We start from the raw sequence: 20,481 nt of genomic DNA, 5'->3' as shown, positions 1-20,481 counted from the left end.
AATTTTTCCCCTTTCCTAATCAGCAAACCCTGTTAGGCCCACATTTAACCCGTGCTATGGGAGCAAGTGAGAGGAACCACCAGACAGCGGGGTTACTCATCGTGGAAGAGTCCCTGTTTCCTTGACCAAGCATAGCTCCTTCAGCACACGTTTTCCTCTCTCCTCACCTCTACGCTACGGCGCAGTATTTTCTCTTGCTCTCTCTCTCACTATCTCTTTTCTGTATCTCTCGGAAATCAGACTGGAGTTCAGAGCACTTTCACTACCTTTTATGAGGTAGAGTGTGATGTCATAGATGGGGGCAGGGCTAGTCAACTTTCTACCCACCCACCCACCTGTGCTGAGGGAGCTACGCTTGAGACCGGAAGCAGTGATTCCTCGACGGTGAGTAACCTTCTGTCTCATCTATATCTTTTAACTCTACAGATCTGGGGGTGGAGGGGAAAAGCCATGAGAATGGGAATCTTTTTACTTAGTTTGGTTGGTTTTTTGTTTTAATTAACCACAGGGCTCACAGAATGAATTGCATGCATCTGACCTGCAGAAAATAATTTCCATCCTGTTCTGAACTCCTAGAGTTAATGACGTCCGTAAAGCAATGATCATGTTTCTTTGCAGAGGTGGCCCATTTACTGCTGGTTAAGCTGATCCTTCAGTGTTTAACTTGCATCGTGAAAAGGCAGACTCTGGTCCCCTTGAACACAATGCTAAACTTCCCCTAATTTAATTACAGTAGTGCTGGGCCATAATTTTTCTAAAGAACTTTGGGATTAAGGATAGATGGTGTTGCTTGTTTATTTATCATTATTAACTGTGGATTATGACTGTTTATACAGACTGGGATATTTATTTTCTCTGTTCTCTGTTACTGTTTTTATTTGCTTTATCCAGAATCTTTATGAAGCTATGTATTTGCAATAGGCCAATTATAAGACCTATTTTATAGGTGAAATAAAATTCAAAAGTAAATTGAGAAAGATGTAAAATTAAGCAGGAAAACCCCAGGAGATGTAACTGAGATTTAACCTTTGATATTATAAATCAAAGCATTTGATTTTTACTGTGGTAAAACCTTCAGATGGGCAGGGATACTGGTAACCAAATTTCTTGGTGTTTTTCTTGTGTCAGTACCTAAACATTACTATTTTACTTTAAAGCACTGTTCCTGTAACCTATTTCCCTTGTCCCCAAGTATTACTGCTTCACTGTTTTAATATCCCTCAGCATTTTAAAAAAGACAAGATGGACTACGAAGATCTTCTTTTCTGCTTTCTGCCTCTTGGGTATCTATTAAAGCTGTCAAGATGTCAAAGCTCTCATACTAAAGGGCAGAAGAAAGATCATATGAAGATTTTGGCCCTTAGGAATATCACAAATCTTGCTGTTCTTATTCATTTCAAGCTCTTTACCAGCTCCTTGTGGGGTCTTGTCATATCTTAGTGAAAGGCATTAAAAGGCAGGAATGCATACTCTATAAATGAAAGACAGAAAGTGCAATCACAGCCTTTTCAGCAGAGGTGGTCCATAGCCTGATTGATGAAGTACTTCTATTTTCAGGTGACTATGTGCCTTTGAGGAACTGGTATAGGATGCGGACCATTCCATCTTCTAGTCAGTGGCATGTATTGGGGATTGGTCAGTAGTGATAGATAGATATTCCTCCCTGATGACTTAGTGATGCTCTTTGTATCAATGCATAGGAAATATGAATGAAATTCTGGGGCAATGAAAGTCTTGTTTATAAAGCTACCAAAACTTTCACTAATGACTGTTTCCCTTCCTGTCACAGAGAAAAAAAAGGACAAAGAATATAAAAAATTGGCTTCCTGAGTGGTGGCAGCCTTTCTACCTTTGAATAATGTGTGCAAGGAGTCTTATTACTACTGCTTATTCCTTTAGTGAATCAAACATTGAAATGTCCAAATATTTCTTTGCAAAGCCAAGAACTTGTCTAGCAAATTTAGCTTTCCTAGCAAACCAATAGGAAATGAAAAGCAGGTTAGTCAATCTGTAATGTTTCACTGGGAAAACTTTATCGGAATTGCTATTGCTAAAGACAATTTGAGGTACGTTCTTTCCAGAAGCGAATGCTTTGAGGTAAAATTTAATTTAGATCCAAAGCATATCCTTTGCTGATGAGTTTACAAAATCGTCTTTGCACATAATTATTTTTGCATAATGCAGGAGGCTGTAATTTTTGCACAGAATTAGTAAAACATAAGGACCAACTGTACAGTGCCCCTAATCCCACTTCAATGATATGAAAGCAATTTGGTGGCATGCAGAGGGAAACTCTATTTGAAAGTGTTGGGAACAGAAAATCAGAATTGGTATCATTCAGTAATTATGGTGAATTAGAGATAGCGATCAGCACTGAAGGGATATTGTGGAACAGAGATGTCAGTGTATTACTTCAAATCCAGATAAATTTGTCTCTAAGTATATCTTGTAAGATGAGAAAATTAGCAGTTGGCTGACTTAGGTGTAGGGGAGAGTTTGTGAGGGAATGATATTCAAAATAACATTAACCGTTGTGAGAATTAGCCCGGAATATGCCTGTGCCAAATCTAATAGTAAATTTTAGTCCATGCAATCCCAGGATGTGAGTTTACCTGAGTAACTTTACACTGGGAGAATAAATAGCCTAATTTTAGGTTTACTGAGATAATTCCCCTGTTAAATTATTTTACAGGCAGCTATGATTAAAACATGCACAGATTCCTGTATTTTACTGTTTTAGCTTAGTTATATATTCAGTCAGTTGCAATGTTTGCTTTAACTGTATATTATTTATATGCACATAAATTAAAGTAAAATATAAGGCCTAGATTTCAGCTGATTTTACTAGGTGTGCAATATGAAAACTATTAAAGCAAATATCTGAGCAACTTCACCCAATATATACTAATTTAAATAAGTTAAATCTTCCTAAGTGCTTTATAAACAGAAAGTTACTTTATGATAAGGCATACTTAAAAACTGCATTGTGTTACGTTTGCAAGCACATTGTGTATTAGTGACTCAAAATGAAACCAGTAACTAGCACATTTATACCTATATATTTAAGGAGGTCAGCGTTTAAATTACAAGTTTGTTCCTTATTCAGACCAGCAAGGTGTGAGCAATGCTCTCATGGTGTAATATCACATATAGGGATCTAACATTTTTTCAGTGTTATTAAGATGGCTATGTAAAATTCCCAAATTTTCTGTATTTGCCAGGTTGATTTCTCTTACAAGTTGAATTAAAACTTTGTGGGTTGGTTCTTACCTTCTTTTTCTATATGAAAAGTGAGGGAGAGCTGTGAAATGCACCATCTGTTTGCAAACGGTGTCAGCTGGCAGATAGATGCTTATCACCCTGCCCTCTCCTACTGCAGTTTTAGGCTGGTATAACACCATTGACTCAAAATGAATTACTTTTGATTTAATCTTACTTAAGCAAAAGAAGTCACAATGATAGTGCACAGCAGTCTAGAGGACTCTTCGTGTTGATTTAAATTGCAATGCTTTTAAACTTTGTCCTCAGCTCATTTGAATTGTCAACAAAAATGCTCAGTAGCACTTGCACTAAGTATAGCGGTTGGAGGAAACTAGGACTGCCTAAACATGCTGGACTTTCAGGGTCAGGTGCATCTCAAAGACATTAAACATGATTCTGCTCAAACATAATCCTTCGGATTTTTATCTGTCCAGTCTGAGTGAATCAAAACAAACACAATGGTGTACCCTTGTAAACCTGGAAAAAGAAGTAAATATTATTACTTCCCTTTTGCAAATGAGAATACTGAGCCATACTCAAGGCTGAAGAGATCTATAGAATCATGATAAGTTTCAAGCACTTCATCCTCCTTTAAGGCTTAAATAATTTTCAAGACCAGCATTTCTCTGTCTTCCATTCTATACTCCAATTTCCACTCCAAATGGCCAAAAATAATTAACAAAATAAAAACAATATAAGTGGAGAAAGAGTTCATTGTAGATCTATGGTTTGAAAAAGATAGAGTTGGAAAGAAATCTTGCAGTAACAGTGGGAACTTACCCCACTCAAGTTGTGCAGAAAATTAGTAGGCCTATGGTGTAATTAAAACTGAGCATTTTATTATTCAGAAAGGTTTTAATTGAATTATTAAGAGTTTTTGGCTACTCATTCATCTAGCCAAGTGTAAACATCTGCATCTCAGATGTTCACTCCAGGCTTCCTTTATAATTAGCAGAGATCAATCGCCATTTCTAGAGAGGAGATACTCTTCTTTCAGGCAGACACTGATGACTGATTAGATTAGTAACATCTTAAAACTACAACAGAGACATGGATGGGCAGGTGAATTAAACCATGTATCCAGACAAGCATAGAATCAGAAGGCTTAGCCTTGGGGGTCTATTGAGGGTGTGTATTCATATGGAAGTGATGTAAACTTTCTGTGAACTTAGCTGGAGAAAGGAAGCTGCCTGATTCTTTCTGGACATAAATATTTAAATTGTTGTCTAAGGAGTGTTTATCTATCTAAAGTAGAGCTGTCTTGAAGCCCCATCTTGTTAGCTACTGTAGGTTGGAAAGATTGTTTTGTAGTGTGTGGGTTTCCCCCATATAACACTTTTGGGAATCAAAAAAGAAGAATTAAGGAAAACCAATTCAAAAATAGTCAGTAAGCTTGAATTCTTGACCTGCTGGGTCAGATGCAAGGACAATTTTTCTGGAAGATGTTGAGTATCTCTGCCCAGATTCACTGTGCTGTCTTTAGGATTCTAATGCAATTTAGGATCTCCAAGTATAATTAAAAAGGTAAAGTACTCCCTAAAAATTGAACCTGTGAAAGATCTCAAGTGCTTCATGTTTCTGGTCATCTCCACCAAGTACAGAAGGAGCCTGGAATGCCTTGGTCCAGCACCTGGAATTACGTAGGATGCGTGTGGGATAGGACTTGATTTATAGAAATGGAAACTCTGAAAGCCTCACTTAGGTCACCGCCTCAATGTTTTTTATGAGTAGCCCTCATAAAAGGAGCCCTTATTTATCTTGCCCGGATTCCTAGAGAAATTTTCAATTACAGACATCTGAAAAGGTGCTTCTGGGTGTTCCGGTGCCACCAGCTGTTAGAAGTTTTTAGATTCTGACTAATATTAAAAGATAGTCACAATTTTTAACTGATGCCAAGTAAGCACAGACACGCCTATAGGTAATCATGACTAATGAACAATATTAAAGTTAATAGCTCTGTAAGAAAAGAGTCAGTTCAAATGCTTTTCCATTTCTCCATTCTCCTAAACAGCAGAGGAGTTTAAACCTTCATCTCCTTTACATAAATTCTGGATTAGGTGGAAAACTTGGAGATGTGGTTGAATTAATTTGGTTTTGTGTAGGGAAGATTGTCCTGAGGTGGAAAACACAGAAACCATTGGGGTATATGTGAATTATTGAAGCTGTAAGTACTTCTGTATTTATTCCTTGGGGAAAATACTATCTAAAGAACCGAATGGCAAAAGAAAACAGAGATCAAGTAAATTAGAATTTTCTAACACAAATATTTTTTTAAGAGAATAGTATAGGACCTAACCAATTTGAGTGAGATATATTTGTCAGTAATTGGTGATATTGTTTCTTCCCTTCTACAGCTTCTCAGTTTTTCTCTTTGCATAAGACACTTGCTCTTGTAACAGTGAAAATGAAACCAGTGACATGTGTACTACTCTTTTAGATACATTTGCGTGTATACAGATAAAAGGCTAAAGAGAGATATTTTTGCCTTCAACTACCTAAAAGGAGAATGTGAAAGAATCAGATCCAGACTTGCCAGAGGAAAGGCAACAAACAGAAGTTTAACATGGAAATTCCAGTTAGACAGAAGGAAGTAAGTTTTACTGTAGGGGTAGTGGAATTCAACTGGAGGATGGAGGTCTCTAGTCCCGAGATGTGGGAGACTATCCATCTTTGGGCATCTCTGAATTTGAGCAAAACCCTGAACAATCTCATCTAACTCAATTTGTTTTGAACAGGCATTTGACTAGATGACTTCGAAAGGGGTTTTTAGCCCTAAGGTATTATATTAATATTTTCATAATGAAATCTGAGTAATATAAATGAACCTTTACAATTCAGAGCAAGATTTTACTCATTCCAATTCATTCTTTGCTGTCATCTTTGCTTGTTTCCTTGTGAACTGCAACAGCCTTTGCAAGTGTTTCTGTTTTGTTCTGGTTTCGTTTGCAGTCTCCAGTAATTCTTAGCTGTTTTGCAGGTTTTTATATAACATTCAGTGTTAGCTAAAGTTAAAAATGTAATAAGCAAATGCATTCACAAATTTTATAGTTAGTAATTGACCAGGGGGAAAAAACTTTTAATACAGAACACTTAGTGAATGTTATTTAACCATTGATTGTGTTGGTCAAGCAAATAGAACAGTTAATTGTGAATAATGTATTTGGAATAATATGATAGCATTTCCTTTACAAATTATTCGTCATATATTATTAAGCTAGCTCTTTCAGTGCTGGGAAAAGCTGAAATGGGGCTCTATCTTGAAGACTACTGTAGAGATTCAATTTTGTTACTTTATTTCATTGCATAGTGTTGTAAAGTCCTGGAAAGTGATCAGGGAATCAGAAAGGAACGTTTTCACAGACTGAGTTGAGCAACAGTGCACGGACCCTCAAATCCAAGGAAACAAAAGACTTTTAGCACCTCAGAAATTGTCAATACCTTGAGCGATCAAGCCCTTTATCTGCCTCTATGAGACATTAAATATGCATGAACAATAGCAGGCAAACTTTAGGTAGCAAGGAACAGTCCTGGTACTATCTTACATTCTACAAGAGGATTTTGTTTTATTCATTTTGACTCCGTTTGATGCATTGTTTCCAGGCCTTTTCCTGAGAAAAGCCAGCTATGCCTGTAGAGAGCTATCTTCAAAGTGTCTTTGTGCTGACCTGGGCAAGTATAACTTTAGAGATAGGAAGCTAGCTGAAGGAGCAAATTTGCCTCAAAATGTGACAGATCCTCACAGTTGAAGACATGGAGATAACTCACATAGAGATACCATTCTGACACTTTTACAAATGCAAACAGAAGTTGGGAAAATATCACATTTCTCAGCATTGCAGTCTGAAACCCTGCATTATGCTGCTTTTCTTTTTGTTTGCATTGTGACAAAATCACGAGGAATAGCAGGAGATAACACATCCTCATGTAAAGAATATAGTGTTTCTATGCTGTAATGATTTTTTTTCATCCAAAGTCTCCTGTGATTTATCACTGAGTACAATTTCCAGCCAACCAGACTTGATTTGGACTCCCTTCAGGTAAGACTGTAAGAAAGACATGATTTTCTTGTTATTGTACCTGTTCTGTAGATAAAGAACAATAGGTTTGCGTCCAGAACTCAATTTGAAAGAGCACTAGATTATTTTGTACTTTTAAAAATGATAGCTATCTGCAAACTACATACAAATCAGAACTGAAGTCAGGAGGAGGGAGATCAGTTGCATAGACTAGTTAGGTATCCTGTATTTCCTCTTTTGGATTTAACTGCAGTTGGATGTGAAAATGGAAATTTGTACTGAGATGCTTTTAACAGAGTCCTGTCTGAGCTTTTCTATCTGTGACATCAGGTTCAGACAATGCCACATCTTGTGCAGACTTCTGGCATATGAATCCCTGTGTAAAATGTTGTATACAGGCCTGGTGATACACAGACCACTTAAATATGAGTTTTGTATTAATGACTTTAATTGGACCTAATACTGAGCTTCAAAAGACTTCTTGCTCTAATTTTCTTCAGTAAGCCTGCTGGTAATATAGTTTGAGTTAGCCTATCCTGTCAAATATAGTTTGGACTTCATCTCCATTGTAGATCTGATCTTCTCCTTGAAGATAAGGTAAAAGCCTATCTTCAAATCAGTCATATAAAAATCTCTTTCCTGGTAATCATCTGAGATGACCATGTAAATTAAACACGTGTTTTAAAATGGCAAAATACCATAGAAGACAGATAGAGACCTGTAGTTAGTATACTTCTGTGCTTTCTTGTTGTCCTATGAGATGGCAGCCTTTATTAAATACAACCAAATGGTCTTGGGAATCCCTATAAGTTAATTAAAAAAATGACGATGAGGACAGTTATTCAGTGGATTGGTCAGCTATAAAACACAACTACCCCCAGAATGAATTAAATATTCAACATGTAGAAAGGAGTAAGTTAATTGCAATCAAATGTGAAAACAAATAGCTAGGAAAAGAAGAATATAATACTGTTTACATAGCCACATATCACTTTTTAACACAATTGTTACCGTATTGCATTCCAAATTATAACATTTGGTTTGGTTTAGAATTTCAAATATATAAGAGTTTTCTCACAATATACCCATATCTAGCAAAAACTTTATACATATTCCCAAGTGCCTGACTAAAATCCAGCTTCAGCCAATGCATAACATTGCTAACTCCTATAGCGTATAGCTCCTACCATAGGGATGAGTGCACCTGAATAGCAAATAGGCCATTCTTGCATTGACTGTCACTAACAGCATCATTTTATGCATTAAATGTGCCACAGAAATGTAAGACATAAGTATTATGAATAAGATCTTTTCCTTACGTATATCTTACATACATATGTAGGACTGGATTTAATATTAAGCACAGCTGAGAGGAAAATGTTCTGTTGCATAAGAATGTAATCTGGGAAAATGGCATTTCTGATTCACTGTCCAGATTCATAATTGCTTCATGTACCCTTAGTTGCTCTAAGGGCTGTTAATAGACTTTTGGTTTGTGATAACAGCAACTGTAGCTGTCCATGAAAGTATGAACTTGCTTTGAAAAGGAGGAGAAGCAGGGAATGCACCCTGAATTCACAAATAGCCTTGAGGGCTATCTTAAGATAGCCTAAATTACCCGCTAAAGGCATGCAAATCAAGTCTTGGCTGAGTGTTCAAAGGCTTGCAGGTTCTTTTTCAACATGTTAAGTGACAGTTCCTCTTCCCAATCCCTAGGAAGTAAACCAGACTAAACTCAATTTAGCAGTAATTACTAATACTCTTTTTGCATTCATACATTTCAAGGTCAATATGGGCCATTCTGCGTAACTGATTCATAGGCTTCCTGAATTGATGTGAATTAAAAATGTCCAATAGTTATGCATAAAGTGTACATATTAAGCAAAAACATCCAATATTGATTTCACCATTTCTAGAGGTGGAATCAGTGTTTCATGAGTTCTTGTGATTTATTAATACAACTGCTAAAAAAATTGAGCTCAGTAATAACTAAAATGATCGACTTCACATTTCAGCCATTGAGTTTTGTTAAAACTGCCTAATCTGTTGAACTTGGAATGCTGTCATTTTTCTGTTACTATGTACTTGCTGATTTTGAGCAACTCATTTTTTAATCATTCACTTTATTCATGGGAGAAACAGAGTTGACTGAATCTTTACCATAAAAGATGTTTTTTGCTCTCGAGATTCTTTAAATTCTTACCAGTTCCTCAGTATTGTTCTTGCATTGAGAAGAGGACTCAGTATTCCTTAACTGTGGACACACAATAATCTGAATATGATAATTTAACCTATTTCATCAATGTTCTTCTTTTTGTATACTCAAGGAGTGATCGCCCAGAGAACAGAATAGAATAAAATGATGTTTTTGTTGTATACGTACATATCATGTGCTATAAAGTTGTTGACAAACAGTATCTCCAAGAGCCCACTGCAAAAGTCACTCTTGAACAGTTATTTTTTGTGTATACATACTTTGTGAAACTTAGCTGTTAGATAATTTGGAATCATTCTGTATGTGCCATGTTAATTTTGTATCAGCTGAGTTTTTAAACAAACTGTCACATAGTACCAAGCAAAACATCTTTCAAAGGTCCAAACATACAGACACAGTTATTTTAAGCAATCCAAAGTTTTACATGTCAAAATATGATGTAGGTCACTCTGAAAACCCACAAAACCATTTGGTCACATATTCCAGACTAGGATCTACAATTATCTTGATGTCTTTCTCTGCTTTCCAATGTATATTAAAATCAACAATAATATAGAACATTCTCAAACAACCACCTCTTTTAAAACTACCTAGACTATATTTTTGCTCACTGGACATACAGATTTTTTTTCCTTATTTATCTTACTTTTTGTAGTGTATTTATGATTGTAAATATGAAGGTATCTCTGGAAATAAAATCTTCTTTCTAAAAACTGTGGTATAATTCTTGCCCATTACAGTGATGTAACAATGCAAGGAGAACATCTCTTTTCATTTGCTTGCTGTTAAGGAGAAAATTTTCCATCTTTCTCCTCTCCCGTTTCTTTAGCTATTTTGGTATTGTAATTGTTGGTTATTTTACTGAGATTACGTGTGTATGTAAAAGAAGCAAGAAATCTTGATTTTCGGAAGATTCTGGAAAATTCCACATATAGTGCAAGAAAAATGCAGCGCAGCTTACAAGCAGATCAAAAAGTCCTCAAAGCTTTAAGGATTTTGGGGGGTAAAAAAACCCTGAAATTATCTTCTTGGCAGATAATAGGCTCTCCTGCTTCAGTGTTCTACCTTTGCATTTACTAATTGCAAAGTTAGCTTGTAGAAAAATCCTTTTTCATTATTTTCTGAGTGATTTATGCCTTCCCTGGGTAGATGGCAGTTTTAACCTGGGTAAGCAACCGGCTCCAGTGCAGTGATTTTTAGATTCTTCATGAATTTTGAATTTTCCCCAGCATTCCGAGTTCACTGAGTTTTATGGGACAATAATCTGGATTTATCTCTTATGTTTAAGAGGGCTGTTTTTTCCTAAATGGAGGCAAACGTATTTGTAAAGAAATCTAAGTAGCGGAACACAATTACTTTGTGTAGCAAGGCAAAGGCTCTGTTATATTCATAATTCCCTAAACATTACTAGGGAGTGAAGTTTGCCTTCTGTACTGTGCAATAATTTCCTAGTGGTACTTTTATTTGAAATGTTAATTTTCTTTGTTTCTTTTATTTATTATTAACAGTATCTGTTAGGAAAAGTGTATGTTTCTGTGCCCAGATTTTGTAGGGAATTAATGCACTAAGGGCTTGATTCACTGCTGCCTCATTCCAGCTTTATGCCACTGTAGCTCCGCTGATTACAAAAGCACAGCTTAAAACTTAAGTCACACAGTGGTGTAGTAAGATCTAAATGTTAACTGAAATGATGTTCGTTGAGTTTAATTCTTCTTGACTGAGCCATAGTAGAGGCTGGAGGCAATAAGACAATCCCCTGAAAAGCTTAGGTAGCTAAATTTGGTGTATGTGATGGCTACCCACAGATTTTGGGGAACACTCATAGCTTACACTAATATGGAGGTTTTATGTCTCTTTTCTGATATCAAGATTATAAAGTATTTTATACTATGAATAAACTTTAAGAACAAAGACTAAGCATCTACATGTTAAAATGTGATTAATAGCGGTGAAAATAAGGAGCTCTTATCTACTGTGACAGCAGATTGAACTAGAGATAATTCAGATGGTATCAAAATATGTAATGTGGTTTTCTAAAAGACATCATTGCAATCCACATCCAATCCTGCAGAAGTACATGCTTCTGTACAGCCTTATCAATATACTCCATAAAATTACTAATGTGTTTAAAGGTATAGGCTGCACCCTTTGTATGGTTTTAAGCATTTCATTTCAGTGCTGCCTCAGCTTGAAATGCTGCCTTTAATCATTGTGTTCCTTAATATATGCCCCAGGTGAAACAGCTACTAGAACTCTTTTCATAAAGAAACTCTGGAAAATACGAGGCTATTAGAAGCCTTCAACAAGTAGAATTCAGTCAGGAATATGCAATATAGGCTTGATCCAGTCTGTTTATCCACATTGATTATGAAGGAAATGCTATGTGACGGTATCACTTTAAATTCAATATCAATCCACCAGTGTTTCAAAAAGAATCATTTAACAATGAATAATGCTTGATTGTAGATCTCTGCAGTAAATTAAAATATCCTAATTTAATAGAGTATGATCTGTTATTTGCCAACAAACATACAGATTGCCTTATAAATCATGCAGTAGTGTGGTTATAGAATAACACTATACTGAATTATATTTCATTACTTCCTATTGAACAGTCATGTTTCTGTCATATAATGTAATTTTCTGTCTTTCAACTTAGTTTCCTAACAGAAAATACAAATTAGTCCTGAAGAAAAATATTTACCGGGGGTAGGCAATTAACTATTCATTTCAGGGAATGGCACCAAGTACGTGAAAATCATTAAAATGCTCTTTCTTTTTCATCTCACTGTATGTAGCTGTTTGTGTATTTAATGAATCATAATGAGTATAAGGCCACAGCTGAGGAAATAAAAAAGAATAGGTAAGTCTATAGATTTATATGTTCCAGACAAGAACTTTCTGTAATGATAATTCTTGTTCACATCAATCACTGATGCTTCAGAAAGAGGTTTGTCCTGAACTCTTCTTCTGTTAATGACTAAAAATACTTGAGGTGAAGTATATGTTTTTTGTTATTGCCTTACGATTGTTTATCCTGGGTGCCTTGCTTAGCATGCATGTTAAGGAATCATATGCTCCCAAAATATGGAGCAGGAAAGGTTTGGATAGAGACAGGCCTTATATACTGAATAAAAATAGTGAAGAACTTCTTGAGCAAGTGGGGTGGAATTAAAGAAGTAAAATAATATTACATCCAAAATCATTCCTACAGATTGGGAAAGACAAAAATTTGAGGCAGCTTCCATGGTAGAACTGAAAGGCTTTAGTACAAAAAAATATATCCCACATTTCCAGTATTTTGGGAAGGGATCATTGAACATCCTAAGTAGTAATCTGGGTTGCTACAGTATTTAACAGCATATTTTTAGCACCTACTAATTTGAAGATATACAGCTGGTTTTGGCAAGTGCCTAATTCACATTTTGGACCACTGAGGCATTGCTTTGGATGTGCCGTTATCAGCTTAAATCCTTTTGAAAAAATTTGGCCACTGTTATGTACTTGATTTCAGTGTATGATGGAAGCTTCCTGACTGGAAGTCCCAATGGTTTGAAATTCAACAGGTTCTTAAGGCCTCTTACATCCAGAAGAACCTCAGGCAACCTCGTGCATGGGAGAAATGCAAAGGTGTATGTACAAAAAGCCTGCTAATCATAAAGTAAGATTCCTTGTGAACATAAGTAGCTCACATACTACTGGAGCTACAAGAACCTGCTGTTAACTGTTTCATCTTTTTATTTCTGTAGGGGTTTCAAAATCTCCTTTCATCTTTTCAGATGGGATTCTCTAACAAGCTCACACTGTTCCTGTAGACATCATTGGGGTGTGAACCTAGGCTAAACAGGAGTAATTAGAACAAACCTGAACGCTTGGGAAAAATCCCCATTGACCTGTTTTGTGGTTTCTGACCTGTAAAAGTAAATTTTAAAGGTTTTGGTGAGAAGTAACTTTTTTTGTGAAAGAAGCGACTTCTTCACCTGTAGAAAAAGAATCAACAAAAACACCCCAGACATAAGCTTTTCCTTTAAATTATTAACAAATTTAATTTGAGGTACTACAGTCCTACCTTTACAGTTTGATGCATGTTTGTTGACGGTGCTTGCTACTGCAAGCTCCTTGATTAATCCTGAGGGAGAGGATTCGTTTCATCTCTAACAAGATCAGAGAGCATCCAGATTTGAGTCAGGAAATGGTCCAATGATCCAGTTGTGGCGTTAACCTTGCTGTATTTCATTTTCTTTTCTGTTTATAGCTGGACAGTGCCACTTCTCTCATCCAGGCAGCTAAAAATCTGATGAACGCTGTGGTCCTTACAGTGAAAGCATCATATGTGGCATCTACTAAATATCAGAAGGTCTATGGTACTGCTGCAGTGAACTCACCAGTTGTGTCTTGGAAGATGAAGGCCCCTGAGAAGAAACCTCTAGTAAAGAGAGAAAAACCAGAAGAATATCAGACAAGAGTGAGAAGAGGGTCCCAGAAGAAACATATTTCCCCTGTACAGGCCTTAAGTGAATTTAAAGCTATGGATTCATTCTAAACCACTAAGCTTTACCAGGAGGGTTTTATATTCTTTTTGTATGCATACCTGCCGACTTGTATGCGTCTGGCATGGGGTGGGGGGAAACCGTGTCAATTTGCATGCAACCTGAGACTATTGAAGTAACTAACTTTCTGCAATGCCAAAATTTAGGGCATTCTCTTCTGATGTGGAAAGGATTTATTCCAAGCTTCCTTTTTAAACTAAAATATAGCTTTCAATTGGCCAACAAATTTGCATCATGGGGGTAAGTGTGGGTTAAATAATAAATTCAAGTCTAAACCCAGAAATTTTTATGCATGCAAGAAACATTAGGTTGGCAGGTATATTAAGTGAAAAACAATGGAATTGTAATGGTAGACCATAAAGCTTGTATTGCTTCTGTTCCAGTGCAAAAATGTACTAGCCAATATGCTTAAATGTGTGGCCCAATAATTAAATGATATAACTTTTAAGTCATCTTCATTATAGTATGTGAATTTTTGAAACAGATACAAACTAATTCATCTTAAAAAGGCTTCTTTTAAACCATATTTTGTTCTTTATATTCTAGTAGTGTTATGATTGATCACATTTCAGTTAATCCCATTAATATGACCAGAGGTTTACTTTTGCCAATTGAATTCCTTATGGTGGAGTATGAAGCACAATATGGTGATTGACATTGCCTTTTATATTATGATTATTATTATGATGATGATTATTATAATATTAGAAATAGAAGACCTGGTGGTGGAATGTTTAGAGACACGGAGACTGACAGTGTGAGACTTTAGAGGCAAATATGTAGGTGTAGCTTGGATTACAGGTATCTGACATACCATTGTAGCCACTAACTCAATAAACTCATTTAATCTTGGAATCCTCAATATGGCTCCTCTCTTTTAATGCACAGATATGTCCTGCATCATCGTTGATGTACGCAGTGATTAATTTTGCCTCATGCTTCTTTTTTTTCTTTTTGCACTTAGAATCAAAGAATCACAGAATGGCCTGGGTTGGAAAGGACCTTAAGATCATCTACTTCCAACCCCTGTGCCATGGGCAGGGGCATCTCGCACTAGACCATGTAGCCCAAGGCTTTATCCAACCTGGCCTTGAACACTGCCAGCGATGGAGCATTTGCCACTTCTTTCGGCAACCTGTGCCAGTGCCTCACCACCCTCACAGTTCCTTATATCTAACCTGAACTTCCCCTGTTTAAGTTTAAATACATTATATTAATTTTGTTATGTTTTATTACCAGGATAGCCAAACATGGTCAGTGGGTCAAAACCAGAATTTAAATCAATACAAAAGAGATATATGTGTGTTTTGGGATTAGATTAATTTATTTAAATTAATGGCATAAAAATAGATCAGTTTATTGAGTTTATAAGATTGGGATCACAGAACCTTGGAAATCATCTCTTATGCCACACTGTATAGACTTGTATGAAGAAAACAGTGCAAAGAAATGCAGTATCTGTTTTTATTCCCTTTTAGACCCAACAGTTGTCTCAACTGCAGAGATTTTATTATTGTTATGAAAAAGGTCTTGGTATATATGAAAATAAAACAGTAGCCAAATTTTTTTTATATATATGATGAAATACTAACAACTTAAGAGAACATTCATAACCTCATAGGCGATTTGAAGCACTGTGATAAACAGTGAGGTATACCGTAAGTGACACGTACAACTCTTACAGTTTTCAAGATATATTTGGGTACTTGTCTCATATACACTGATTATTCCTCAGAATAGCAAATTCCCAAATTTTGTTCTGTTGCCCTCCTACACAGTCTATATAAAGAAATTTACTCTCGGAGGCCTTTTAGAGGATACTATTTTTGCTTTGTTTAGTTGTACTCTATAATAAAAAGGTTCTCCAGTCAGAACTGGTGACTGTACACGTAATGAAAATACATTGGAAGATGTGGGGAAGTCCTTGAAGAGGTTTCTCTCTAATGCCCTGTAGTCTGATATAGACGTGTGGTACCAATAAACACTTAAAAGTAATTGGGATCTTTACAAATGAAATTACAGAGGCAAAAGATGGATACTGAGTTTAAAGAAACAATAGCAAATAGCAGACAAATAAAATTGTCCCAGTGTGATGCATGGAAAAATTAAGATAGGCAAGTGGCCACAAGCAGAAGTACTAGCCCTTCTGAAGAAGCGTTTAGATCTAAAACTATGACGAATTAACTGAACAGTTGTTTTAAAATGATGTTGTTACTATAAGAGACATTTCAAAGTTAGAAACGTTTAGAAGAAACCATATAGATAAACACAGTCTATGAATGTGTCTTCTAGAGTATCTGATGATTAAGACTCCATGGCTAAAAAGGAAGTATGTAATAGAAGGAATCTCATATCAATCACTCGTCAAAATAATGATGTCTGCAAAATACTAATGAAAATTAGATTCTGCGAAGGTAAAACCAAGGATCGTATCAGGCAACTTAGTTCACGTGAATTAGAGTCATACTTTAGGATGGATCATTTACCTTTTGAAGGGGTCCGTCTATGCTTTAAACATCTTTATGACATCTTTATGATAGCATGATAAAAGTTAGTATTCATAAATGAAAAGTAATGCATATGAAAACAAGAACCAAAACCCAATGAGAATATCCTAGTTCAGTGTACTGAACATGTATTATGTATACTGTTAAGTATACGGAACAGTATACATAACATGCATTACTACATGAGCTCAGCTCATGTAGTAAAGCCAATGGAATGTTAAGATTGTTGAGAAGAGGTTTAATAGAGCCAAACGAAAATATTGAATGATACTATACATCAGAGATGTGCCTATGTTTGAATACACCATAGAGTTTTTATCAGCTCATCTGAAAGAAGAAATGGTGTGCAGTGGAGATGTGCATGGACACACAAGAAGGATTACTAAATCTGGAACTGCTTTCATACAAGGAGAGTCTAAATAAGGTAAGAGTCCTCAGTTTCTTCAGGGTCATCAACGCTATGAGATGGCTAAAATAAGGAACATGTAATCACAGGTCTTTATAACATAAAAATTAAGTGTGACATAATGATTTATCAAACAGCAAGTTCAATACTGTAAAAAATACGTAAGTTAATCGTGGAATTCATTTTCACCTTGTCACAGTTGTCACAATGATAAAAATTCGACTGACTACACCAACAAAGAATTCACCCCACAGACTTTACATCTTGAAACCTTGCAGATCTTAAAGTTCTAGAAGACCTTTAAATTCAATATAAAGTGTAGGCATAAAATAGTATGTGTGGGGTTTTTAAATGATCACTACAGCCAGTCTTTCACTGAGGTAAAGGAACTCATCACCAGCATAGTGTAATGGAGAACTGTTGGACCTTCAATCGGAAAGCCGCATCTGTTTCTCATGACTTGTAAGCTTGGTTCACAAGCCAAATGTACAGGTACCATACATATGCCTGTATAAATACAACCTTGAACATTTTCTCTTCAAATTGCACCTACTATGCAAAAGAAGCAATTACATTGCTGATTCCAGAAATTATAATTATCTGGTTTTAAATAACTATTTGCTTCCAGCCAATGAATATACAGCAAGTGACTGGTTTGAAGATTAGCGTGGAGGTCAGACAGGCATCCCTGAACTAGAATCATAGAATATTTAGGGTTGGAAAGGACCTTAAGATCATCGAGTTCTAACCCCCCTGCCATGAGCAGGGACACCTCACACTAAACCATCCCACACAAGGCTTCATCCAACCTGGCCTTGAACACAGCCTCAGATGGAGCATTCACAACCTCCCTGGGCAACCCATTCCAGTGCCTCACCACCCTCACAGGAAAGAATTTCTTCCTTATATCCAATCTAAACTTCCCCTGTTTTAAGTTTTAACCCATTACCCCTTGTTTTGTCACTACAGTCCCTAATGAAGTGTCCCTCCCCAGCATCCCTATAGGCCACCTTCAGGTACTGGAAGGCTGCTATGAGGTCTCCACGCAGCCTTCTCTTCTCCAGGCTGAACAGCCCCAACTTTCTCAGCCTATCTTCATACGGGAGGTGCTCCAGTCCCCTGATCATCCTCGTGGCCTCCTCTGGACTTGTTCCAACAGTTCCATGTCCTTTTTATGTTGAGGACACCAGAACTGCACACAATGCTCCAGGTGAGGTCTCACAAGAGCAGAGTAGAGGGGCAGGATCACCTCTTTCGACATGCTGGTCATGCTTCTTTTGATGCAGCCCAGGATACGTTTGGCTTTCTGGGCTGCGAGCGCACACTGAAACTGGCTCACCCCCAAGTCCTTCTCCGAAGGGCTGCTCTGAATCTTTTCTCTGCCCAATCTGTAGCTGTGCCTGGGATTGCTCCGACCCAGGTGTAGGACCTTGCACTTGTCATGATTGAACTTCATGAGGTTGGCATCAGCCCACCTCACAAGCGCGTCAAGGTCCCTCTGGATGGCATCCCTTCTCTCCAGCATATCAACCGGACCACACAGCTTGGTGTCATTGGCAAACTTGCTGAGGGCGCACTCAATCCCACTGTCCATGTCAGTGACAAAGATGTTGAACACGATCGGTCCCAACACTGATCCCTGAGGGACACCAGTCATTACTGGTCTCCAGCTGGACATTGAGCCATTGACCACAACTCTTTGCATGCAGCCATCCAGCCAGTTCTTTATTCACAGAGTGGTTCACCTATCAAATTGATATCTCTCCAATTTAGAGACAAGGATGTTGTGTAAGACAGTGTCAAATGGTTTGCACAAGTCCAGGTAGATGACATCGACTGCTCTAGCCTTGTCCATCAGTTCTGTAGCCCCATCATAGAAGGCCACCAAATTGGTCAGGCAGGATTTCCCCTTAGTGAAGCCATGCTGGCTGTCACCAAGCACCTTGTTGTTTTTCATGTGCCTTAGCATGTTGTCCAGGAGAATGTGCTCCAAGATTTTGCCAGGCACAGAGGTGAGACTGACTGGTCTGTAGTTCCCTGGGTCATCCATTTTCCCCTTCTTGAAAATGGGGTTTATATTTCCCTTTTTTCCAGTCATCAGGAGCTTCACCTGACTGCCATGATTTTTCAATTACAATGGCCAACCTATTATTGCAAAGGAATAGAGGCTTTAGATGGGGTAAAGAAAATGGAACCTGAGTGTAGTAAAATAAGAAGACATAACTCTTCCGTCACCCTTTCTTATCGTTAGTCCCCAAGGATGTTAATTACATCATTAAACTTATACATGAGTTTAAGTGCTAGGCTGCCTATAGATGATAGTATTCATATGCTTAAAGTTGAAAAAATGCTTTGATAATAAGGAAGCTGGGGATAAAGCTCTGCACAGATTCACTTTGATCCCATATTTTTCTTGCTAGTGTGTACTTAGAGTGTGAAATAACAACCGATAGTTCAGTTCTTTTACATTTTAAAAAGAGGTGAGCCAGGTGTGGAAATGCAGTGGGAAATAATCCCACAAAGATTAATATACTGGGTGGATATTTTTATATCTAGTACACTGGTTTAAATCTCCACATGAAAGATGCCCAAAATAAGTTTCCTGTGTCTCTATGAGCCTTGAGTTTAATAGAGAGGATGCACATTTATAGGCTTAAAATTACATTTTTACATACTAAAGCATAGATTTCAGTGGGATTTTCATGCAAAAATCAAATGAGGGTTTGGATTTTTTAAAAAGAAGCCCCCAGTGAACCTAAACTAAAAGCTTATGATGGAAATTAGACAATGTATCTCCTTTTACTCTATTTATAAATATGCCATCAAACAACCTTTCAGCTCGGACTTGGTTTATTCAGGTTTCTTTGCCAGGCAAAGAATAAATAAGTGGGTGAAGAAGGAAGGAAGCTGAAATAGAGAGAGAGGAGAAGTTTTATGGTTTGAACCTCATCAGTAGTTCGTCCAGAAGAGAAAGGTCACAGCTGAAGCTTTGTGCAAGAACAAGCACCTTATCCCATATCATCTTAGGAGTGAATTTAAGCATCTGTTTGGAAGCTGAGCACATACCAAGCTTGCTGGTGAATTGCACCTGCAGAGACCAGGAATAGTCAAGAGTCTTCCTGATTTCTCAGTGAATGACCAAGTGCATCTTCAAGCAAGAGTTCACACTTTTCTCTTGCTTTAGATATTTTTCCCTTTATGATTCAGTTAACACCAAGCTATGGAGAACTTGACAGCTTGATAAAAGCTGTGGGAGGTAGAAATGTATTTTTGTGCTGTAGTTATACCTTTAAAGGAGTAAATATTTCATTCCTTGAGGAACGTTTCCTTCTTTTGATAATGTCAGGTGAGGTGTCATAGGTGAGTAGCTGTTGCTCAATATTAGCTTCTCCCTTTGGGTAACATTTCAAAGTGCTGGAGTTATTTAGTAATTCCTGTATAATAATGGACTTAAAAACAGATACATCTTTGCAGCAGAATGTGAAATGTTTGTCATTACCTGCTTTATCCCAGCTCAGTAAAAATT

At 37.0% G+C, this 20,481-nt stretch overlaps 1 protein-coding gene across 7 annotated transcripts in view; it reads left to right on the top strand.

Annotated features, from left to right (window-relative positions):
- Window positions 1–14,904, top strand: part of CTNNA2 (catenin alpha 2) — a 510,177-nt gene extending 495,273 nt beyond the window's left edge. For 4 of the 7 annotated variants that reach the window (XM_065661830.1, XM_065661839.1, XM_065661812.1 and 1 more), the window contains 2 exons: window positions 241–384; window positions 13,748–14,904. In XM_065661830.1, coding sequence (XP_065517902.1) covers window positions 241–384; window positions 13,748–14,035 — 432 coding nt within the window. In that variant the 3' untranslated portion in view covers window positions 14,036–14,904. Of the gene's footprint in view, window positions 1–240; window positions 385–508; window positions 597–618; window positions 810–13,747 lie in introns of those variants that run through there. The other 3 variants (XM_065661864.1, XM_065661858.1, XM_065661849.1) reach the window with 3 other exon arrangements.
- The last annotated feature ends 5,577 nt before the right edge of the window (window positions 14,905–20,481 follow it).

Source organism: Lathamus discolor, chromosome 1 (genome assembly GCF_037157495.1).
Source record: "Lathamus discolor isolate bLatDis1 chromosome 1, bLatDis1.hap1, whole genome shotgun sequence".
NCBI lineage: Eukaryota > Metazoa > Chordata > Aves > Psittaciformes > Psittacidae > Lathamus > Lathamus discolor.
Note: the sequence above shows the minus strand (reverse complement) of the source record. Positions and strands in the feature narration are given on the sequence as shown.